At 42.7% G+C, this 24,746-nt stretch overlaps 2 protein-coding genes across 10 annotated transcripts in view; one reads left to right on the top strand and one right to left on the bottom strand.

The window, feature by feature from the left end:
- The window catches only part of ccdc137 (coiled-coil domain containing 137), a 196,250-nt gene that overhangs the window by 75,393 nt on the left and 96,111 nt on the right, over positions 1–24,746 (top strand). Inside the window, exon 7 of one of the 8 annotated variants that reach the window (XM_069929978.1) lies at positions 4,659–5,235. The exons of 6 other annotated variants lie outside the window; for them this stretch is intronic. In XM_069929978.1, coding sequence (XP_069786079.1) covers positions 4,659–4,797 — 139 coding nt within the window. In that variant the 3' untranslated portion in view covers positions 4,798–5,235. Of the gene's footprint in view, positions 1–4,658; positions 5,236–24,746 lie in introns of those variants that run through there. One more of the 8 variants, XM_069929985.1, reaches the window with a different exon arrangement.
- Positions 1,968–20,019, bottom strand: gprc5c (G protein-coupled receptor, class C, group 5, member C). Of its 2 annotated transcripts, none has more exons than XM_069929974.1 (5): positions 19,953–20,019; positions 15,898–16,957; positions 13,221–13,324; positions 6,480–6,677; positions 1,968–4,979 (listed from the first exon to the last, which is right to left on the bottom strand). In XM_069929974.1, the coding sequence occupies exons 2-4, from the start codon at positions 16,910–16,912 to the stop codon at positions 6,522–6,524; spliced, it is 1,275 nt and encodes a 424-aa protein (XP_069786075.1). In that variant the 5' UTR covers positions 16,913–16,957; positions 19,953–20,019; the 3' UTR covers positions 1,968–4,979; positions 6,480–6,521. The 2 variants fall into 2 exon arrangements, with proteins under 2 accessions (XP_069786075.1, XP_069786076.1); XM_069929975.1 differs by lacking the exon at positions 19,953–20,019 and adding an exon at positions 19,043–19,115.

Below are 24,746 nucleotides of genomic sequence, written 5' to 3'. Positions count from 1 at the left end.
GATGGTAGGAAAAGGGAACTGTGGCAGATGAAACAGGTGAGGCAACTATCAAGAGGAAGAAGGAAGCATACATTAGATATAGGAAGTTGGAAACAGGAAGGAGCTTAAAAAGGTCTTAGAAGAGTTTGAAGCGGCATGAGAAAGCCTTGGCATGTAGAATTAAGGAGAACCCCCAAGGCATTCTACACATATGTGAAATACAGAAGGATGACATGAATGAAGATGGGGCTGCTATGTTGAGGCAACATATGCCTGGAGTTGGAGGAGGTCCTAAATGAATACTTTGCTTCAGTATTCACAAGAGAAAAGGACCTTGATCAGGGGGAAGTTGAAATATAACAGGCCTGTGTGCTGGATAATTTGGAGATTAAGGAACAGGAAGTGTTGGATCTTCTTAAAACATCAATTGATAGGTCCCCAGGGCTGGACATGATATACCCCATATATGCTGTGGGAAGTAAGAGGAGAGAACTGGGACAGTAGCGACGATCTTTGAATCCTTTTTGGCTGCAGGGAAGGTGTTGGAGGATTGGAGAATGTCAAATGTAGCCCTCTTGTTTAAAAAAGGTAATGGGGAGAATCCTGGGAATTGTAGACCGGTAAGTCTTATGTCAGTGGTGTCCAAACTACTGGAGAGGATTATTAAGGATAGGATCTTTGAGCATTTGGAGAAGTCCAGGATACTCAATGTGGCTTTGTGAGGGGAAGATCATGCCTCACCAGCCTAATTGAGTTTTTTTTTTGAATAGGTAACAAAAGAAATTTATGAGGGTAGGACAGTAGATGTGGTCCACATGGATTTTAGTAAAGCATTTGACAAGGTCCCCCATGAGAGACTCATCCAGAAAAAAAAAAAAATCAGGCAATGGGATCAGTGGATCCTTGCCTGTGTGGATAAAAAATTGGCTTGCAGGAAGAAAGCAGAGAGTAGAGGGCAAGTATTCCACCTGGAAGTCGGTGACCAGTGGAGTGCCGCAAGGATCTGTTTCGGGACATTGGTTCTTGGTTACCATTCACCTCTCATCTTCAGTACAATGCCAAGTCTTTACAGGGAAGAGAATAATGGATGCATATTGCATTCCGAGCAGGCTTTGCAGAAGAAGCAAACGAGAATGACATGCAAGGAAATGTTTATTTAACAAAAATGTAGCTATAACATAGGAACAGCCCCAGTAAAACAAATAGAGCCAGTGCAATTACCTTGGCTTTACATTAACAATAATCTTTATGTTTAGATATTATTGCCATTTCATTAAAGCTTACAAATTTATTTCATCGCATTTATTTTCATGGTCATTAGTTTGAGTAGTGACTTCCTTTATGAAACATGCAACATAATAGCTATTAAAAAAAATCTATCGTGGATATTCAGCTTAGTGATGTCAGAAACCAAGACCTTCCTCTGGATAATATAGCAATACTGAACCTCATCATCAGATCAAAAGGAAATAATATTTCCACCAGACAAAGAAGCAAGGTCCCCATTCAGGTTCTGTGAACTCAAATTTGATTGGATAATTGGTACTCCAAATGAGCTTCATTAAAACTCAGAGGATCACCTTGTTTTCCTTAAAAGAAGCTGGAAGAGAAGGGCCCCCGGAGATGGTAAACTGTACATCATCCCTTTCCAAACAAACTCAGTAGTATCAAGCGAGGAGTTCACTTTTATAGCAGGGACAGTGGACAACTACGCTAGCGGATACACACTGAAGCAGAGGTGTAAAAAAACTTTTAAAACTGCACAAAATGCTGCAAGCACTCAGCAGGTAAGGCAGCATCTGGCCCTTCACCAGAACTGGGAAAAGACCAGTTCGCCTCATTCTGATCAAAACACATTGACCCAAAATATCCAACAATTTCCCCATCCTGTTGAGTATTGCAAACTTTTTCTACTTACCAATTTTCAGAATCACCAACATTTTGCTTTCAGAAATGCAGATTTCCCCCCCCCCCCCACCCAACCCCCAATCAGATCAACTCTTGTGAAGACAAACTTGTGTATAATGAAGCTCATGAATACAAAAGGAAGAGAGCAGATCTACCAAGGACAAGGTAGAGTCCACACATCAGAAGATTTGAATTAGTCTACCTTTGGCAAAGCTATAACCACACAAATGTGTCATTAAATGCAGGATTTAAAGCAAAATTGGTCAACTAGAAAATGCAATCATGATGAAACATCTCCACAAGCTACTCCTTCGAAGATCTATGCTTTGGCTATCGTATAGGTTCTGAAGTTCCTACAAGTTCTGACAACTTCCATCTATAAATGGAAGTCAGAAAAAGAAAAAAAATTGCCAATTCGTAAAGAAAAACTTCAGAGTATTTTAATCTTTTTTCAGAAAATGATCATCCCAAATTGAAAGCAGGTGCATGCTTTTGTTGCTCAAAATGACCATTGAGATTAAAAATAAGTGACCGTTGGCAACACACTCCGAATCCTTCACACATCCCTGCTGCGTCTAGATTACACAAATCAATCTGGCTCTTCAGACACCTACATACTCACGCACGCACACCTGAATCAAATCCACCCCTGCCCGCCCCCATCCAACCAACCACAGAGCAGAGTATTTTGGTCTCTTGCCACTGATAAGAAAAGTCTCAACCTCCACTCAATCGTCAGAGCCAATTTTCTGCTGGAGATCAGAGTCAGTTCAAAAGCTCACTGTGGTGTTCAGAAAATGGCAGGGTTTCAGGATGGCTGACTTGATGCTTCAGAGTTAGCCCGAGGATGGCAAGACCATATACCGACAGCAGTTGCATGAGCCATTTGTGCGTGTTGATGAACTCTGGGGCTCCAGCATAAAGTGTTTAACAGCAAGTCTGTTAAATGGTGCACAATATGAAAAGGAAGGGTACAAGAACAGGATGCAAGCAAAATGGAATTAGTTTCATACATTAATGAATCCACAAATCGCTTTCCTTCATGTAAAAGTGAATGGAATATGTGATAATGTCAGGAAGTGATAAGCTGTCACTAAAGATCATTTACCAATTAGAGAATTACTTCAGTGTCAATGTTATCTCAGCCGCTCTCTTTACACAAGGTGATAAGCTGGGAGGTTTTTAGGACCAGAAGCTCATTAACCTCAGAACCAACCAGTCCTGGAAGTGAATCCCAGGCACAGCTAATATTCTGTACGCAGTCCCTTTGGTGCCAAGTCTCAGCCCGTCAGGAGCAAAATTCTGGCCTCCCCCACCGTATTCTGATTATCAAAGAACAACAGGAGGCAATTTGTACTCTGCTCTGCTCATGACAGGGATCCAAGGTTCAGTCGTTGGGCTTCACAGATGGGTGAAAATTAACTCCAAGGAACAACGTGGTCTTTGGTGAGAATTAGGTTCAGTATTCTCAGCACTCAGCAGTGGGGGTTGGCACGGATAGGGGGCCAATAATGCTGTGGGATCAGCACAGAGGATTGGTTCACTAAGTCATGTACCCATAATGGAAAAGTAACTTTAATCTATGCCAGCAAAGGTGAGCATTGCTTTTTTTTTAAAGGAAGCTCTTAAATGGTGGGGGGGGGGGGTGGGGGGCAGGGGGAGGGAAAGACAGAAAGAATATTGATTGTTGGTAAGGTTCATTTTGATTTCTTCCCAGCACAGAAATTATATTTCTATTCATTTGAGGAACTTGCACTTAGGTCAGGTAATAAATTTGAAACTATCCTCCTTCACCCATTTACTAAGGTAGTAAAATCTTGTACTTGAGGAAAGGAATAACATGCAGGCAAGGTTTGGACATAGATCAACTACTGCCAGATACAGCACTAATCTTCTATGATGGAGGTGATATTCCAAAGGAGCCGCCCTCCATCTAAAATCATTTTTACCTTAGAAGCATTATGACCGAGTTGTGATCAGAGTCTGCCCTAATTATTAGCACATGCTCTTTTAGATGCCACACCACCAGTTGCTGTTGTCGTCACCATTTCTGCTTGATTTAGGTTTCACTGGTTTAATCTTTGCCAATGGTTCTTTGATGCTTTTTTTTTGCTGAGAATCTGCTTCAATTCCACAAACCAGAAAGCTGAGGGCTTTCTGCAAATGCCTCTGGCCTAGCACTGGAGATGCAATCGTTGTAACCTGGCCAGAATCTTTCACTATACTTGGACCTTATTCATAAATGAGAGGTGGATGCAGGCAAAGTCACAGTCATTTCCCACTCCCAAATACCCTAGAGTGAGCAGTGGTGACCTACATCCTTAAACCGCAGTCACTACCAGTGCAGTGATATCAGGAGTTCCTCAGTTTAGAGGCAGAAATGGAGGAATACCAATACATTTGCAAATCTGGAAATGCAAGAAAACGACATTGCACTAGTTAAAGCCCCGAGATAATCCAAAATGTTTCATACTCAGTGAGTACTTTTGGAGTGTAGTAAATTCAGAAAAGTAGGGAACACAGCAGCTAATGGAAACGCAGCAAGCTTCCACCTTGATTGACTAGCGGACTTGTTTTTTCTGGTATGCTGATTGAAGAATTGGGCAGGACATTAGAAGCATCTCAAATGGCTTAGCATTCCCTAGAGGGTCAGCCAAGTGTCTGGAATGAATCTTGAATGCTACTGTCTGTTTGAGAGCCAAGAGTTCGACTGATTGGAGCCTGTTGGTGGGGACTCTGGTGCCCAAATGACATTGTCCTTCTGGTTACAGATGGGTTTGGGAAACCTTATTCAGAGTTCAACAAGACAGTGAGGGTGCTGCTCAATGGACACAGGGCACACACGGGGACCGTCCCATCCCTTGTTGCTGTGCACTTCACCATTCACTATGGATCGACTCAAGTGTCTAAGGAAATTTGAAACAGTGTCCTTCACCCAGTTACAGTGAACACTCTGCTTTATCTTTGGAGAAGATTCTATTCAACGGTTGTCTCTTACAGAAGAAAAAGATAATCAGGAAAGGCCTGAGGCTTCAAGGATTGGTTCACTTCACAGAGGATCGACCAAGAGATTTTTCATATTGCGAGTTGACCTGTTTACACGAAGACAAAAGATGATCCGTTAAGACAATTGTGATAAAGCAGTGAATGGCAGTCATTCAGCTACAAAAGAACAGAACTGTCACCACATGTTCCCTGTACGCATCAGGTCACACCCTAGTAATCTTTACGAACTTGGTGGAGGTTTCCCAAGCCCACCTCATCTGTAATCTTTAAAAGAACAAGAACAGCAGTCCATTCTGGAGAACAACACATTTGTTCTACACAAAGTACCTTCTACAAAATAAAATGTTAAATTTAAGGACACGGTCAGGATCAAGATAACAATAACAAGTTCAGGTCCCAAGTACTTGATACCTAGTGTTTAAAACAAAGTTTTGCAGATGCGGAGGTCAGGTGCAATGCACAAACATGCTGGAGAAACTCAGGAGCTCACACAACACGCATAAAGGTAACCTGCTTTTCGGGCCAGAGTCCTTCATCAGGAATCAGGAAGTACAGGTAGTCACCTGAATAAAAAGGGAGGGGAAGGGGGAAAGAGCACAGGTGAGAGGTAATAGATGGATGCAGGTGGGAGAAAGTAGCTGAAAAGTGATAGGTTGAGATGGCTAAGAAGGAGATGGGAGCTGGAGGAAAGGAGATGGGGGAGGGAAAGGGAGAGATGAGGATGAGGTTTAACAGAAACTGTACTGGGTTTCTGAAGTAAGATGCAGATATGCAGCATAGATGGTTAGCTGAACATTTAGATGTGAACGTTTACCTTGGCACTATTCACAAATGGATCAGGGGAGCAAATGGGGAAAGTGCATTTGAACAAATTTAAAACCTTTAGAAACACTGCAAATTTCCAGTATAGGGCAATATAATGTGGGTAGCTATGGAGACCAAATATTTCAGTCTTGGAGAATATGGCCCATGGGGCAGTTGTTTTAACCATGATATCACCCCCCACCGCCCCAGACTGCTTTTACATTGCTTACAATGAATTAACCAGTGGGAGTGTAGAGATACCCTCATCTCCAATACACTGTCTGGACACAGGAAGCAAGCATTTCTCATTCGTCAGAGGTTCTGGACCCTTAGCCTCCAAGCAAAGATCTCAAAAAGTCAGTGGGGCCTTTGCAGGAAACACCCGTTTTAGAATAGTGAATTCAGGTTTAATGCTCAGCATCACCCAGGTTAGAAAGATTAGCAGAGTAAATAATTAAGTGGGCTTTTATTCATCTTGAAGACCTACCAGGGAAGTGGGACAGAGCTCTGCAGTTTTATTATCCATGGAGCGTCAAGGTGAAAAAAAAAGCAGTTTCACTTAGAACCAGGAAAGGGAGTCAAGGACACAAGGTATCTTGCAAACCCAAGTATAGAGTTCCAGTCAATAGAAAGCACCTCAAGTTTTCCATGTCTTTGATCACCAACCACTATGCTGGCATCCGTGATAGATGCAAAAGAACACACAGACAGCCACTCCACACCCCCCCCCCCCCACCCCCCCACCAGCCCACAGCCACACGCATCCACAGAAAAAGTCATACACATTGTTCGATGTCTCTCTCTTTGTGGCCAGGGCCACAGGTTCAAAACGTCTGGCCGCTGCTGCCCTCATGCTGGCCAGGCTGCCGGTTTTCAGTTGTAAATGCATCTTCTGCCCGGAGAGTGGAGGCATTACTGGAAAATGCTGACTGGCTGATGGTTACCCTTGGGATATAATGGTCGTAGGGATTTTCTAGAGGCTTGAAGAACAAGGGAACAGGAAATGAGCAAAGTTAGTAAAATTTGGCACACACCCAGTTTACAATGTGAGTACTTGTAATGCAGGAGTGTCATCAAAAGAAATACAAAGCATGCAAATTGCACATCTGTCAATTCAGAACATTCCTTCTTGGCAGCCAACATGGATCTATGTTGGGTTTCATCACTCAAAATGCTTGTGTTTCCTTTCACAATATGCCAGGCTTCAAGACACAAAAGCAAAACCACTGTGGATCCAAGAAAATTTAAATGCTGGATATACTCATCAGGTCAAAGAGCATCTTGTGAGGCTGGGGGGGGGGGGGGGGGGTGGGGGGGGTGGGGAGGGTGAGAGAGAGATAGAGCTGATGAGGGGTGACAACCTGGCTGTCAAACTTTATGGGGAGAAGGTAGGAAAATGGGATTGAAAGGAAAAATAGTTGATTTGAATGGAGGGATAGATTTGATGGGCTGAATGACTTAATTCTGCTTCTATGTCCATAAGATATAGGAGCATAAATAGGCTATTCAGCCCATTGAGTCTGCCCCAACATTTAATCACGATTTGATCAATTTCCCTTCTTCCTTTAACTTTTGAAGCCTTAGTTAATCAAAAATGTGCAAGTCTCGGTCTTAAATGCACCGAATGACCTGGCCTCCACAACAGCCTGTGGCAACAAATTCCTCATACAGGTGTGCATCACCAATCATGCACATGCAATCTCAAGCAACCAGAAAATTCACTTATCTGGCAACTACCAATCCCCATAGGTGTCGGATACCAGGGATTTTACTGTATCAGGATAGGAAGGGCTAGGAAGACAATGGGCCAAATGAAGGCAAGTAGACGAACTCAGAATGCCACTTTATCAGAACAGATGACTTGGACGTAGCAGAGAAACTTTAAGGATTTCCTTATTAAAATATCAGGCCAAGTTCAAGCTTCGTTTTGCTTCCCCCTCCCCCCTGCCCCACAACAGTCATTGTCTTGACAATTACATGGGAGCACAAGGTTTATAGAATTCCCTTACCGATCCTATCCAGCCCAGGCCAAGTCCCACATCCTGGTGATAGCCAGGGTCTCCCTCAGCTCGAGGCATGCTCAATCAGTGCAGCAGAAGATTCCATAGTTTGAACACGCCCATCATCGGATCCAAGGCCCGTTCCTTTCCTGTGGTTACCAATGGACCTCCCGTAGGTACAAATGGTGCCTTGCCCAGTTTAATTGTACCATTTCACTTGAACATTATCCCCATTGCTTTTGCTTTTATTCTTGTGTTGCACCACATATAGGTTGAATTTACTAGATAGACAGGCTTTCCCACTGGATCTTGGTTCATGTTTCAATCAACAATAAAGTTCAATTCCCACCCCTGCGGTGGGGCAAGGGAATGGGCTCTGGGTGACGGGAGTGTGTACGGCCAACCAATAGGCTCCGGGTGACGGGAGGGTAGATGGCCAACCTTTGCTGATGTTTCACATGTCCTTTAGTGTGATGGATACAAAGAGCAGTGCTGAACATTTCTCCGGTGACTGCCGTGAGGTGGGGCAGGTCAGATGATCTATCCCGCCATTCAGCCCATTGTTTATGAGAGACCAGCAAGCAGAGACTTTTTTTTTTAAAAAAAGTGATCAAGTCTGTGACAGTGAGCTCTTGTTGAAATTGGCCAGAGGCAATCAAAATTTCAGGGCAAGTTTATGCTCTGATTTCACTGTTTCTTTGTTCTCTGCCTGGAGATTTCAGCAAGTGCCATTAAGAGGGTTGAAGGGCACACAAGCAAAGAAAGCAGCACTTAAAAATCAGGGGAAACGGCTGCCTTCATCAGATACAGTCATCGTTACAATTCGAACATGGTTCATGTGATTTTCCACCAAGAGAAAACAAGAAGCACCCCTGCCCAGCGTGCACTTCGACGGAGAGTCTTTTCACTCTTAGCATTTGTTGCTTCACTGCATTTAGTGTGAAATTCTTGAGGCAGGCAAAAGGCTGCATCAATTTAGAATACCCACCATACAATTGGACAGCCATCCCCAAAGGCCAGTGGTAATCACCAAGACCAAAATGTAAATAGCTGATTAGCCTTTGCCATTGTGAAAATATAAATCACATTCAGATTTGTCAGAGTACCTACACGATATCGCATACAACCCCGAGATTCATTTTCCTGCAGGCGAGGCAGAACCACCACTCATTGGTGGTGCAAAAAACTACTCAAGGTACACATGTAAACAAATAAAGAAATGTAAACAAACTGCAATGCAGAGAGAAAAAAGGCAATAAAGTGTAAAGAAAGAGTCCTTAAATGAGTCGCTGATTGAGTTTGTTGTCGAGTCTGATGGTGCAGGGGGAGCAGCTGTTCCTGAACCTGGTGGTGCGAGTCTTGTGGCACCTATAAATCTTTCCTGATGGTAGCAGCAAGGACAGAGCGTGTGCTGGGTGATGTGGGTCCTTGAGGTTTGCTGCTGCTTTTCGATGGCTGCATTCCCTGTAGATGTTCTTGATAGTGCAGAGGATTTTTACCCGTGATATCCTGGGCTGCGTCCATTGCAGGGCTTTCTGCTCAGGGACTCTTTATTTTTGCACTTTATTGATTTTATTTCCTCTGTATTGCAGTTTGTCCCTTCAATTATCTTGCTGTCACAAAACTCAACACCATCTGCCAGTAGTGGGTAAATTATTGGAGGGTGTTCTGAGAGATTGGATATACAAGTATTTGGATAGCCAAGGGCTGATTCAGATAGTTAGTAAGGCTTTGTGTGTAGTAGGTAGTGTTTAACAAATCATTTTTGAGGAGGTTACCAAGAAAATAGATGAAAGAAAAGCTGTGGATGTTGTCTACATGGACTTTAGTAAGGCTTTTCACAAGGTCCCACATGGGAGGTTAGTTCAAAAGGTTCAGACACTAGTTGTAAACTGGATTCAAAATTGGCCGAATGGGAAAGACAGTGGTACTGAATGATTGCTTCTCAGATTGGAGGCCTGTGATTATTAGTGTGCCTCAGTGCTGGGATCATTGTTGTTTGTGGTCATTCAGATCATGGATATAGACAATGTGGGAAATTAGATTAGCAAGTTTGCCAATGACACTAAGATTGGGAGCGTCGTGGACAGCATTTGAAGGCATTCATAGCTTGCAGAGGGATCTGGACCAATTGGAAAAATGGGTCAGAGAATAGCAGATGGCACATAATGCAGACAAGAACAAGATTTTTGCATTTTGGTAGGACAAACCTAGAAAATGGTAGAGCACTGAGGAGTGTGGAGGAAGAAAGGGATCTGGTAATACAGATACACAATTCCCTGAAAGTGGAGTCACAGGTAGACGGGGTTGTGAAGAAAGATTTTGGTATCTTGGTTTGTTATGGTGAGGTTGTAGAAGGCATTGATGAGGCCAAATTTGGACTATTGTGTGCTGTTCTGGTCGCCAAGTTACAGGAAAGATATCAGTAAGATCGAAAGAGTGCAGAGATTTACTTGGATGTTGCTGGGCCTTCAGCAGTTGAGTTTCAGGGAAAGATTAAACAGGTTAGGACTTTATTCCTTGGAGCATAGAAGAATGAGGGGAGATTTGATAGAGGTTTACAAGATCATGAAGGGTATAGTCAGAGTAAATGCACCAACACTGTACTCTTGGCTAAAGAAACCCTTTGTGAAAGGCCCAAGAACAAATTATTTTGGTCTTTTCCCAGTGGATGCTGGAAACAGGAATCGAAGGGGAAATTCACGTGAAAATAGAACAATGGCTTTACTGCAGTATCGGTGAGGGGAGTTGGAAGGGAGATTCAATATGGTGCACACTTTCCTGCTCCCTTAAAGGGAAGTTCAGTGCAAAAGTTGAATGGTACCAAAAAGATTTCAAAGTTTTAGGCAGAGATCACACACAAGCTCAGAAACATGGCAAATTATGATGATCACCAATAGGAATGCAGCATCCCAATTTTTCATTTAGACTTGCAGCACATTAACTGGTCCTTACGGCCACAAACCCATAATCGCCCAATTACATCCAGATGACATACAACCTCCCCCCCACTCCCCCCCTGATAAGTTTTGAACAGTGGGAGGAAACCAAAACAGCCAGAGGAAACCCTCACAGACACTGGGTAAAAGTACAAACTCCTTATTGACAGCACAGGATTCAAACCCCAGTCCCGATCGATGATGTTGTAACAGTGTTGCGCTAACCACTACACCAACCGTGCCACTAATTCTGAGATGATAAAGCCACATTGCATCTTCTCACACTGTGTAACCTCAGTGCACACTGCAGCCAAGCGATCTGACAAGATGGGCAGCAAGAACAGACTGCAGTGATGGACATACCTTGTGGCGTATGCCGTTCAAGGTAGATAAAGGAAGAGAAATTCCTGCAATCCTAAGTAAACATCTCTCTCGAGTCACGGGAACAGTGCAGTTCACCAGGAAAAAAAAACAGTCTTGCACATTCAGCTCCTTCCTACTGAAACAGGCAATCCAATTGAATCAATTTCCTCATCTCACTTCAACCTTTGTTTTGTGGATCCTTTCTGACAAACAGCTGTAATAGTACAAAGCATTACTCTTCCCAAATTAAAATCAAACCTGGATTTTGACATTTGTTAATATCCACTGACACCTTAGTATTACTCTGTCGCCACAATCTAGGGCTGAAAAAGCTATTATAAAATACAGCAAAAAGTTGCCAAAATGTGCTTGAGCTTGCCACATAAAGTCATGGCGTACCAACTCATGACATCTGTAGGGGCCAAATATGCGTACTTACCTTGTTAGTCGGGGTCCCAGGGTCCACAGCCATCTTGATTCCTATGTGCGACTCTTCGGTGGGTGCATGCACGGTGGGTTTGCATATTGGAGTTTGGTTGGCACATGCGCGGGAGTGTGGGGCGCAAATTCAGGATCATTAGGGCGCATTGAACAATATGGTCATGTAGACGAGAGAGGGCAAGTCAAGCTCGCATATTTTTTGTTGACATTAACACAGACGTTTTGTTATAATGGATCGTTAACATAGAACATTAAAGAAGCTAGCTATAGGTTTTGTGCATTAATAAATAAACATTTCAAACCCATCTGAACTTGGATTAAATCAATACATGTCACAAACAAGAGCCTCACCTTGCGGCTTTTACGGATAGTAGTTGTTACATAATAATTGGCACTTGGCCAATTTGAGTGCAATACAAAATGACCTCTTAGTTTCCTCCTGGAAACATATCCCTAGTGCTCTGCGAGATGTACCAGTCTAAATTTAAAATGTGCAAAATAATGGTGACTTTAAAAAATATATAATCCATTTGAAATACATATTTAAACCATCCACATTGGATAATTCTTCTTGCCTTTACATGGGTCAAAAGACAATTTTGAGCCCCAAACACCCATTAATTGATTAGTGTTAATTCACTGTAACTCTACACACTGCTAATGTGCTTTTGCTCTTCTGCTTTGTATTTCTGCATGCATGTTAGAGATGACTAGCTGAACAGCACCAGATAGAAATGTAAAAGATGAACTGAACAGAGGCTGGGGTCAAATCTCCCCCTAATGGTTATTTCCTGGAAAAAAATTTTTTAATTAATTCAACACTTTCCATTCAGTAATTTAATGCCCACCTTTGCAACAAAGTACCTGTTTGGCTGAAGTAAGAATTATGTCAAATGTACATTGTACTGATGTATATGACAATAACCTCATTATTATACAAATGTAACCATCAGATGAATACTCATGTTTTGTCTGAAATAAATGCTGTAACTCAGCAAGAACCATTTCCATCGAATCTACCTACTGAGGCAGAATCCAGTGCACAGTGATGCAGAGGAACTACAAAGAGCTTGAGGGAGACATAACCTTTCACAATATGTACTCAATGTCACCAAATCGAAGCAGATGATGGTTGACTTCAGGAAGGGAAAGCCAGAGACGGAGAGGGCGGGATCAGAGGCGGAGAGGGCAGGATCATTTAGGTTCTTAATGACAAAGTCAATCAGATTCATTTAAAGACTCTTGTGCACTTTATTGATCGATTTTCTTTGTTCTCTCTGTATTGGTTTGTTTACACTAATCATCTGTTTAGTTATTTTTATTTGTTTACATGTTTATTCTGTGTAGTTTTATTTTTTGACTACCAATTAGTGGTAATTCTGCTGCGCCCACAGGAAAAAGGAATCTCAGCTATATCCGATGTCATGCATGTTCTCTGACAATAAATCTGACACATTTCACTACACGTAGTGATTCCCATAGACTCGCTCTTTAATACTAAAATAGGCTCTGCACCTCTCCCACGATCAGTAATGGTTTCTGATTCACCAATTAATGATTAACCATTAGTATTAACAATTGTATTTATAAGAGCTTGAATATTGGTTAATTATATAACTGGTAAGGAATTCAAATAAGACTTTTGTATACAAAGTTTATCCACAATATGTATACATTTACCAGAATGTTGCTTCTTAATTATTGTTATATTGCGAAACATATTTTATATTCTAGTCAGACGCATGAAACCTTGAAGTTATTGTCCACAAACAGAACTTACAACAGTTTTATTCATCAGCGCCATCTCAGTTGGTTGATAAACACTGTTGCGAAGCTGCCCGTTGTAACCAGAGTAGCCACTGTAAGGAGACTTGGATTTGTTTGCTGGGAAAGTTTAAAAAAAATTGAGGTTATATAAAGAAAAACAATCAACTTTATTTTCAAACTCATTGGGATCTCAGCAACATTATCCCTGGAGAAACTTAACCTCTCAACTGTAAACTCGCAAACATTTAATTCCAGCTGTGCACTGGATTCAGCTGTAAGGGAGCAGAGGTGATGGGGAATTAGCTTTTTGTGCTCACGTTTTGAGGGGGGGAAAAAACTATCTGTATTCCTGCTCCAGATGATGAGCCATTAAAACTTTTGCTGGAGATGAATTGCAGATGCTGGAATTCAAAAAAGAAATCACAGCAAATCAAGACTGCATCTATGGCTGAAGGTCAGGTCCCTTCATCAGACCCACTGGAGCTGGTTGGCAGATGGAATGTGGATCAGCTCTGATGTCCCCTGCAGTCTTGTTGTGGCACCCTGGCATCAGCAGTCAGAATAAGCAATGGGACATCTTTACATTCCTGTCATCCCAGAGTCACCCTTCAACCCCTTGCTTATGAAGCAGTCAAATGTCCTGCTTTCACCATCTTTTGATAAAGTGTTCCAGAAACTAACTGCCCTCCGGCAGAAAACTGTTGGCATCATCTCTGCCATACATGGATACACCTTTATTTTTAAACAGTTATCTCCTGCCCACTTCCAGATTATTCAACAATAAGAAACATCGACAATCAAAATCCTGCAATATTTGCACCAATGATCTGGTCTCACCCTTCTATTACTGGCAGATAAAAGCCTATTCTGTTCACCTTTTCTCCATTAGATAACCTGTCCATTCCCAGTATGAATCTCCAAGCAGCTTCCAATCATCCTTCCTTAAATAATGAGAGAGAGAGAGAGAGAGAGAGAGAGAGAGAGAGAGAGAGAGGCATTTTCAACACTGCATCACACCTGGCACACAAAAATTACCACCCTCAGAGTCCCCAGTCTCAACTGCTTTGATGCAGTGGTCACTCCAAGTTCTCATCAAATGACACTGCTTTCCCCGGTACCATTGGACAGTGGAGGTGGGAGCTTGTGGCCAGCTGGAAATTGGTCAGGAGAAATTCTACATTGCACAAACTCAGGTCACACAGCATCCTTAGGAAGTAAAAGGTAACTATGTTTTGGCCAGTACAAGTAAAAACAGGCAGGTGTCTGAATAAAAATGAGGAGAGGTGGGGGAAAGAGGAAATGAAAGGAGGAAGGAAGGAACAGGGGGAGAAGCACAGGGTTACAGGCAATAAGTGAACAAAGTGGAGGTTAGAAGAGAAAAATGGATGGGGTGGGGGTATTTCTCTGGTAAAAATGGAATGGAAGGAAGTGGGGAGCTGGAAGAAAGGAGAGAGGGGGATAGGGAAGGAGAGAGATTCAGGTGTTAACAGAAATTGGAGAAGTTGAAATTAATGCCACCTGGTTGGAGAGTGTCCAGTCAGAATACAAGGTGTTGTTTCTCCAATTTGTGGATAGCCTTGGTTTGGCAATGCAGGAGGCCATGGATATGCCACCTGGTTGGAGAGTGTCCAGTCAGAATACAAGGTGCTGTTCCTCCAATTTGTGGATAGCCTTGGTTTGGCAATGCAGGAGGCCATGGATAGACATGCCAGTATGGGAATGGTGTGTGGAATTGAAACGTTTGACGAGTGGGAAATCGTCGATGTTGAGGTGGAATTATGTTCTCTTTCAAGACAGAATCCCGAAAGCAAGTCAGATCAAGCATCACTTCCAGAGGGTGAAATGAATATCTCGTTTTACTTTTAATAGATTGATCTCATCCTAGTCAGGACAAGCAAGCTCCCATAATTTACAGCTCAGGCTGTGGGGGGGAATGAACAACATGAATAGTAATTGGTTTCAAGTATTTATGGCATTAAAAATGGCCATCGTTGGTCCTCAACCAACTTACCTTCTTGAGTGATGCTTACATTTCTCAACACACGTGTGGGGAGGGGTGGGGGGGGGTAGACCTCCTTTCCATTCAAAACTGACCTATAACATGATCTCACATGGTGAACTGCAGCTTGCTGATTGGTTCTCAGGAGGTGCCCAATCATCTCTGCCACTGGGGGAAGTTCAAAGATCACCGTAAAGCAACAAAAAAAACCTGAAAATAAAATGGGAACTTCTGCTTTCCATTTTTAATGCCGGTGGATCATCTGGCTCATCACAAGCTGTGATAGCCTTTCAAATGATAATAGCATTTAAAGAAAATACCTGGTAAGAGTTGCCACAATTACAGCGAGAATCCCAACCAGCACTGTTAAGGTCAGAACACTGCCTGCCCATCAGCTTAGTAAATCAGAATAAAACTTTAGTAATTCATATAGAGTTTGACCTGGTGTTGATTTATAAAAGAGGAAATCCCAACCTATTACACAAAGAAAGGTATCTCCCTCTTACTTCTGGTAAAATTCAGGTGCTTAAATTCACTTCCAAAATTTCAAATTCTTTTGAATTCAATGGCAGCCAATTTCAGGATCATATTACAATGCAAACATGCTACCCACATATCTGACAAAAAATCTCTCCTGTATTATGGTACTGCTACCTCGCATTCAACTTATCTGGAAGAGAAATGACCTAACCTGCATTGGGCTCATCCATTGAGAAGGCTTTATTTTCTATGTACATGTGCTGAGCTTGCTGCTCTTTCAAGATGGTCTCATAACCCACGCCTCTTGTCGGATAGACTTCTTCCACATAATTCTGCTCCAGGCTAGCTTTCGTCAGGTGGCAGATCTCAGGGATGGTGTAAAGAAAGACAAACACCCAGGCATTGGCAGCCAACGCAATGGCAATGGTGGGGTCATTCCAGCGTTGGTTTCCCACTTTATCATTCCCATAAATGTACATCACAATCCAGACAATCCAAATGGCAATGGAGAAGGAAACTGTAACCAGGATAAATGCGCCGTGTTTCTTCCAGTGTTTAAACTGGCCCCACTGAGAGGCCACAGCGAAACCAAGTGTAACCACAATAAGAAACATGATATAAATCAAAGCCACGACAAAGTCCATTTCAGCAATGTTGCAAGGATCTCCAAGGGACGTGGAATGGGTGCCATTGTTTCGGACAATGGTAATAATTAACCACTCAGTATTGATTATTACTTCCACGAGGGTGAGAGAGAGTGCCAGAAGGAAGATGTACCAGGCTTTGGGGCCATCATTCTTCCTTACTAGGAAGTTAAGTCGCAAAGTGTGTGCCAACAAGCAAGAAAAGCAGATGCCAAAAAGTACCCCAAACAGGAACCTTCGAGATGCACACGTTGCAAAGTCTTCACTGATAATGAAATCAAAAACCAGGCAAAAAAGCCCAAACGTGCCAAAATTGAAAAAGACCTGTATGGCAACTGTGCTCTTCTTCTTGCCATCTTGAATGAAGGGTATGCTCGTGACTAAAACCAGAGCAAACACAAAGCAGATCAGGATGCCAGCACCGCTGACAGCTTGCAACACAATCCCCCAGACAGCTGATAAATCACAGAGGTTGAAGTACAGCGAGTCAAGGCTGTCGCCACAACCACCCGGCGGTGCCACCGCCATGGCCACAGGAAGCAGGGAGGCCACTAGAGGGCACCACCGTGGGGTGAGCATCATCTCCAACTTGCACCAATCGACCAGAGGACAGGGCCTGTTATGTACCTGGAAAAAGGGAAAGAGCACAGAACGTGGATGATCAAATTACATGGTAGTCAGTCTATGGGAAGGTTATTGATTTAATTCTAAAACAGCAAGAGGCGAAAATGGATACCTATGTTCAGAGCCACAATGTGCACTTTGTCAACTTTAAAGCAGGCTTCAGGATAAAGATCAGTTTCTCCATCAAGAATATTTCACTCATTTAAAAAAAATAAAGTAATTCACTCTGTAAATATAAATATGCTTGTCAAGAGCATCTTCATGCAAGCAGTTTCAGCGCATGAACCAATTAAGTTATAAACTGCCAGTCTGCTCTTTTTAAAAATAAACTTCTGTTCCCTTGGCATATTACTCTCTCCTGCCCCACCTTGCCAATTTCCGGAGGTTGCTCAGTCATGTAAAAGAACAAAAAAATGGCATTTGTGTTGTGACCTTGTTTGGTAGTGACCGAATAGATATAGAGATCAAATGTTAATATGAGATTCTAGAAACATTTAAATTGGCTGCACGAGTGGTTAAACTATGACCATGTAAAATAAGTTTTGAATTTCTAGTGAGTAACTTACAAATACAGTATTACTTCTCAAATAGAAAATCTATTGTGACATGACAATGCAGCCTCATGGTATGAGCTGGTGGAAGGCTCTCTCTCTCTCTCTCTCTCTGATTCACAGTTATCATGTTGCTTTTAACCTGACCTACGAGACACCCACCTAGTGAAACATTTGCCCTCCCAAACTGGCCCACCTTTCAATCACATTGTAGCCTCAGTGCTCAGGAGGAATCCCTGATGGCTCACGCTTTTGTTCTGCCCTGTCAGACTGGCTCCAATACAAGTTACTAAATTGAAGGAATTGGGATTTAGTGCCACAGCGAGGAAGAGGGCAAGTAGAGATGGGTGCTTACTTTATGTACTAAATAAATCAAGTATTAATTAAAAGACTCAAAATACCTCATCGTCAGTGTCACTTTTTACACTGTTGCACAAGTCAAGATCTAGCCCACCAAATCAGGAGACCCTTTGGTCCGTCATAGTCATGTTACCTCAACTCCCCTGCTCTTTCTCCCAAGTCTTGTAAGTTTTTCTTGAGTGCCCAATTTCCTTCAATTAAAGTATCTTCGATATGCAAATACACTATATCAAAAACTCTTGTGGCATGTCTGAAACTCTTATTGCAAGATAGAAGTTCAAACTGTATTCTTACAACCAGAAATCTGCAATACAAATCCTGATACTAGTGGATTGATGAACCATGTAACTTCCACCAAAGTGCAAAATAGCAGTAATATCTACATCTTTGCTGCTCTGAATTGCCCAAATGTAAAATTCTGTTGAATTCCACTGATAAACATCTTGTTCTTTTGACTTCTAATTAAACACAGAATGTGCAACTATCTGGTTACACGGAAGGCTGCACATTATCCCACTCACTTACACCATAGGTTTGTCCCTGATCAATGAAAAGCAACATGAACATGTCAAGATTCAGTTAACACAAAAAAGAAAAGGCATGTTTAATGAAAAATTCATCTGACCCATCTAGTTTAAATCAAAAGTAAAAACCCAATGCTGAATAAACTCAGCAGGTCAAACAGTGTACTTTATAGAGCAAAGATAAAGATACATAGCCAATGTTTCGGGCTTGACTGTGTGACCTGCTGAGTTTCTCCAGCATTATGTTTTGACTTCTACCATGGTGTGTGCAGACTTTCTTACCAAATTAAGTGGTCATTGGTTGAAACTCCACTGTGGGCATGAACACACATTCTCAATTTTGTGCATTTTCTGCTGCAGGGGGAAAGATAAATCGAGATGCTAAATTGAGGCCTGCCAGTCTTCCAGTTCTCAGTATGTTAATCAAAGGAATTTCTCTTTGTCATCTGGTTATCATGAAAAAAAAATCAACAAAACTGACATGCCTTCGCCTACAATTGTTTATCCACATACAGCAGGGCTCCCACTTTTGTCTACAGATCATTAGAACTTCCATAGATCATTTCCCTACCTTATATATGAACAATAAAGGTATTTCTGTTAACAGCTGGCTGCATTTTAACATTAAAATGAGGAAGATTTCAGACCCTAACCTCAAGTAGGAGAATATGAAGTAAAGAGATCCAGTAATATGGTTTCTTCTGTCATCTTGGGTCAACCCAAAACTATTTACAATCTGAATTTCTTGAGCTTGGTCAGTAAAAACACAATGCTGGAGAAACCCAGTTGGTAACTTGAAAGGCTCAAGCCCAAAAAGTGTTGGTTATACATCTTCATCTTTGCTGCAAACAGGAGACAAAAGTGGACAGAAACTGTGGTCGAAGTCAAACACCACGCTGGAGAAACTCAGCAAGTCATGCAGTGTCCTTTATATAGCAAAGATTAAAATATATAACCAACATTTCGAGCTTGAGCCCTTCATCAAGGTACAGAAAAAATGTCGGCAGGCATCTGAATAAAAGGGAAAGGGGGTGGTCGCGAAGGCAGGACTTAATAGGTGGGAAAGGGAGGGAGGGCACAGCAGCAAGCAAGGAGAGGATGGCTCGGTGAATGGAGAGGGAGAACGCTCAGGAATAAAGCCCCCACCCCCGAGAAAGTCACTCAGCCCTGCGAAGGAGGAAAGCGGACACCACTCCACAATAAAGTCGGGGGGGGGGGTGTGTGTGTGGGGGGGGGGGGGGGAGAGAGAAAGGAGCGATGGTGACACGATAAATGGGTAGAACTTGGGTCGATTCAAACAAAGCCTTCACTTTCTCAACTCTCTGCCCGAACGCCAACTCGCCCTTTAAATAAAAAGCCCGTGCACCTCCCTGCCGCATTGGCAACCCTCCTCCCAGCCCCCCCTCCTGGAGGTCACCGAACGCAACCTGTCGGCTCCACTCAGGCAGCAAGTAACTTTTGCAACCTTCGAGGGTGCACAGGACGTGAGTGAGTGGCTCGTTCTCGACCCAAGGGACAAGGATCCTTTGTCCGCGCCAGGTAGGTGGTGGGGCGCAATCTTACCTCGTTCGCCCCTCGACACAGCGTCCAAACTCCGTCCCGTCCAACAACCCTCCACCAGCAGCTCACAGCGTCCCAACGCAAAAAAAAACCCCAACTCTTTAGTTATCCAATTTTTTTTTAAAGCCCACCCTTTCGTTACTTTCACGTTCTCGCCGGAGGGAACGATACACCCTGTTGATAGGGAAACAAGGTAGGGCTTTCGGAGCCCAGGACACGCATGTACATACACTCCAGCTCCCTGCTCTCCGGCTCGGTCAGTGCATTGACATCAGCGTGACGTACACCTCGACCAACTTGCCCACCCCCCTGCTTTAAAGTGAGCCTTATTGCTGGGAAGCCTCTCGCCCACCTATCCCAGGACCCCCTCTGGAAAGGGTGGCTGTTAACCCTTGGGAAGCCTGTTCCCTCTTGGGTCAGCTGGGTAACAGGTTTATATTAGAGAAGACAAGTCAAGCACACACCGTGTTTCAAGTAAAAACACAAAGCAGGAGAAACTCAGCAAGTCAAACAGTGTCTTTAGAGAATCAAGATACAGAACCAACGTTTCGGGCTTGATCTTTGCTGTTGAACCTGCTGTGTTTCTCCAGCATTAAGGTTTTCTACTGCTCCTCCATCATTCTCAAATCCCTCTTTCTGCCCCTGCCATCCACAGCTCTGAGACCTCTGCCCATTTTGTTCTCGTCTGTACAAACGCATTTCCCCCAACCTAATCTCTCCACCCCCAAATGAACTTTATTTACAATAAAAATATATTTAATTGAAAACCACGCAACGTATTTTTACATTGGGAATATCATATTACCGTAGAACCACTTAACTGTAGAACACAACAGCACAGAAGCAGGCACTACCAGTCTGTGCTGAACTATTCTTCAGCCCAATCCCATTGACCTGGACCCAGACCAGATTCTTCCATATCTCTCCCATCCACATCAAGTCAAGTTTATTGTCATCTGATGTAACATCTGACGAAACAGCGTCCTCCTGTCCTCAGTGCAAAAAAACATGCAGACACACAACCAGACATAACACACATACAGACAAATAATAGATATGCAGGACAAGTATATCTATAAAAATAAATATTGTTTTGTACAACAAGAGTGGTTAGAGTGAGCAATTCCTTTGGTCCCGTGTGAAGAAGCTGTTCCTCAGCCTGATCTCTGTATCTCTTCCCCAACGGGAGCCGCTGAAAGATGCTGTGTGTGGGGTGGAAGGAATCCTCGATGATTTTGAGCGCCCCCTTCTTGTCCAATGTTTTCTTAAATGTCAAAATTGAGTCTGTGTTTACCATTTCAGTTGGCAGCTTGTTCCACACTCTCTGCATGAAGTTCGCCATAATGTTCCCTTTAGATTTTTCCCTTTCCACCCTTACCCCAAGACCTCTCATTTTTATCGCACCTAACCTCAGTGGAAAAAAGCCTACTTGCATTGACTCTATACGCATCATAATTTTGTATACCTCTTTCAAATCTCCCTCACCCTTTTTCACTCTGGAAAATAATTCTCTATAAATTTGGTTCTTGTACTTTGTCGTGTCGGTCATTAATTGTATTACATAGTATGATTGGCACTATTGTGCCCCACCACTGGGGTTACACCTCCATCAACTGTTTGAGGGGCTTCCCCACCAGTCTCAGCCCCTAAATGTCCAGTAATGGGAGGACACTAGACCATGGTCTTTTGGGATGACTGCACCAAGCTTCTGGACCTTTTCTAACCAGATTCCCCCAGCACCTTCAGGTAGGGGATGGCAGAGCTGTCAGTTACTAAAGATCAATGCCTCGCTTTTCTTCCAGCCTGATGACAATGGTTGCAGTGTAATTGCTTCACCATTGGCACCCAGGGATAGCTTCTACACTCCTTGGCTCCTTGTTCCTCTTAAAGACACAAGAGGAGAGTCTAAGAAAAGAGGTCATAGGTTAAAGTTGAGAGGGAAAAGATTTAATAGAGGCTGAGGGACACCTTTTCCACATTGAGGATGGTGGGTATATGGAACGAGATGTTGGAGGGTGGATGTAATTACAGTGATTGAAAGACACTCAGACAGGTGCATAGATGAGAAAGTTTCAGGAGGATGTGGGCCAAACATAGGCAAATGAGTCTAGCTTAGGAAGGCAAATTATGGTAGTTGGCAGGGGCAAGTTTAGCTGAAGGGCCTGTTTCTGAGCTCTAAAACCATATGAGTCTACTTAAAAGTTTTTAGAAATTCTTGGGCTTTAGATGGAATAAACCTCTCCAATGACCTAACCTGGGAAATGCATGTTGATGTGATGGTCAAGAAAGCGCACCAACATCTCTACTTTCTTAAATGACTGACAGTATTCAGTATGTCCTCCTTGACCCTTCACAACAGGTGAACCAATGAAAGCATACTTGCTGGATGCATCACAACATGAGCTGCTCTGCTCAAGATTGGAAAGGAAAAAAAGTGCATCAAAATGCTGGAGGAACTCGACCGGTCTTTCAGCGTCCACAGGAGATAAAGATATATTGCCAACATTTTAGGCCTGAGCCCTTCTTCAAGGAATAGGCAGAATTTCGGCAATGTATCTTTATCTCCTGTGGGCGCTGCAAGACTGGCTGAGCTCCGCCAGCATTTCGGTGCTTTTTTACTGCAATCACAGTGTCTGCAGATTTTCCTGTTTCACTCAAGATTGGAAGAAGTTACAGAGGGTGGTGGGTGCAGCTCAGAACATCACAGAAACCTCCTTCCCCTCCATGGGCTCCATCTGCATCACCTGCTGCCTAAGAAAGGACCCATCACACCCTCTTCTTCCTCCGCTAATTAGAGAGAAGGCTTAACAATGTGTAATGCAGTAACACGCTTCTTCCCTACACCCCTCACACTGCTGAATGAACCCCCACAATAGTGCTCTCATGCTACCCTTGTTTGATGCTAATTGATCTTTCTTTACATTGTAATCCTATATGTTGTAAATTATGCTCTTTATATGGGGTGTTTGAATGTTAGAGGTAATCTGGAGAACTGCTCACAGAACAACCCTCATAACTGTAATAGATATAATGTGACAAAGACACTTGAACTTGGACTTGCCCAAGCTCTGGTATATTTATATATGGTTTGGAAACTATTGTCTTTTGTTTGAAATTGCTCCTTTAGAATGTTTCATCTTTGGTCGACTTCCTTATGGGATGATAGCCATTCCTTTCTCCATACATGGAGGCAGTTACAGCATTCCAGCTGAGATGATCAGTTTGTAAGCTGATGAGAGCAAAATTTATAACCGTAATTACTTTTGAGGAGGTAGCAGAATGTCTTCCTGAACTATAAGAGCAATGTATTTTAACTGCTCCCTCTGTGTTGTTTGATAAAGGAACAGATTGCAGTCTTCAGACCCAGACCTGTTCAAGAGCTACATATTATATGTCCAAACCAGGATAGTTTCTGATGCAGAGGAATGGCGTTACTTGTCCTTGCCTCCCTTCTCATTCCGAGTAACAGAGTTTGTGAATGGGAATGAGTATGTGATCAAGGAAGCTTCAATTTCTGTCTTGCAATCATAAAATTGACATGATTTATGACTTACATTGCAGAAAATGGCAGTGGGCCTGTGCTGTCATTGCTGCTCAACACAATCCGATTCCACAGGAGCTTATCAGCAGAGCTCTCGAGAAGGCAGCCCTCGTGGAATTGAAGATGAAGTGTACTTCTCTGTAAGGCTCTCTAATCCTGGGGTTGCTTTGCTTACATTCTTTGTAAAAAAAAATCAGAAAATGCTGGAAATACTCAGTCGGTCAAGCAGCATCTGTGGAAAAGTGCAAGTTACATTCTTTCTGTTACTCCTTCCACAGGTGTTGCCTGATTGAATACTTCTAGACTTTTCCGTCCTTATTTCAGACTTCCAGCATTTTAATTATTTTACATTTTATTGTGCAAATATTGCCTGTGCATTATTAGTTGTTGACCTTTGTGTAATCTCAGTTAGTATGTTGGAGTTTATAATGTATGTAAATTTGAGAAGACATGAAAAATTCTCCAATAATATTGCATACAAGCAGACAGTTTTGACTCGAGCCCCAGTGGAAACCATATAATTATGGTAAATGTAGACAGAATGATGTTATTGATGTAATGATCCCATTGGTGTTTGGGTTGGTCTAAAAGGGAATCATTAGCTATGAGGATGGAAAGCAGAGTTGAGATGAGAATCCAAACACCCATGGTCTTTATTGAATGGTAAAGGATACTGAATGAATGACTTAGTTTCCTAATTGTCACACTCTTTTTATTGTCTGTTTTTATACCTGTAGTAGGTTAATCGCTTTATGTTCTTAACTTTTAATATCAGTGCAGATTTAGCTTAGGTTCTGGAAAGGCATAGACAGCACAATTGAGTCAAGAGTTGTAACACATGGAAAGAGATGCTTTGGCCAGCAAGGATGAGTCGCACTACAGAGAAGAGGTGGAAAATCTCGAGGAACGGTGTGAGAAAATAACAAACTGAGTCGCAACGTGGACAAGACAAAGGAGATGATTGTGGACTTCAGGAGGACCAGGGATGACCACCCTCCACTACACATTAATAGCTCAGTTGTGGAGAGAGTAGAGAGTATCAACTTCCTTGGAATCCACTTAATGAATGACCTATTGTGGACACAAAACTCCTCCTCACTTGTCAGGAATGAACAATAGCAACTTTACTTCCTGGAGGATTGAAGTGGACCAAGCTACCGGCCACCATCCTGTCAACTTTCTACAGGAGCTCTATCAAGAGTGTCCTGGCCAGTTATATCACAGTGTGGTGCAATTGCTATAAAGCATCCGATCCG

Source organism: Narcine bancroftii, chromosome 3 (assembly GCF_036971445.1).
Source record: "Narcine bancroftii isolate sNarBan1 chromosome 3, sNarBan1.hap1, whole genome shotgun sequence".
Classification (NCBI taxonomy): Eukaryota; Metazoa; Chordata; class Chondrichthyes; order Torpediniformes; family Narcinidae; genus Narcine; species Narcine bancroftii.
Note: the sequence above shows the minus strand (reverse complement) of the source record. Positions and strands in the feature narration are given on the sequence as shown.

Excerpts from the sequence above, each read along its gene's own strand:
- gprc5c (XM_069929974.1), bottom strand. The coding sequence starts at position 16,912 with ATGATGCTCACCCCACGGTGGTGCCCTCTAGTGGCCTCCCTGCTTCCT. Across the intron at positions 13,325-15,897 it reads AATGGATGAGCCCAATGCAG|CAAACAAATCCAAGTCTCCT; the intron begins GTTAGGTCATTT and ends AAACTTTCCCAG. Across the intron at positions 6,678-13,220 it reads CGCTGATGAATAAAACTGTT|CCTCTAGAAAATCCCTACGA; the intron begins GTAAGTTCTGTT and ends TTGTTCTTCAAG.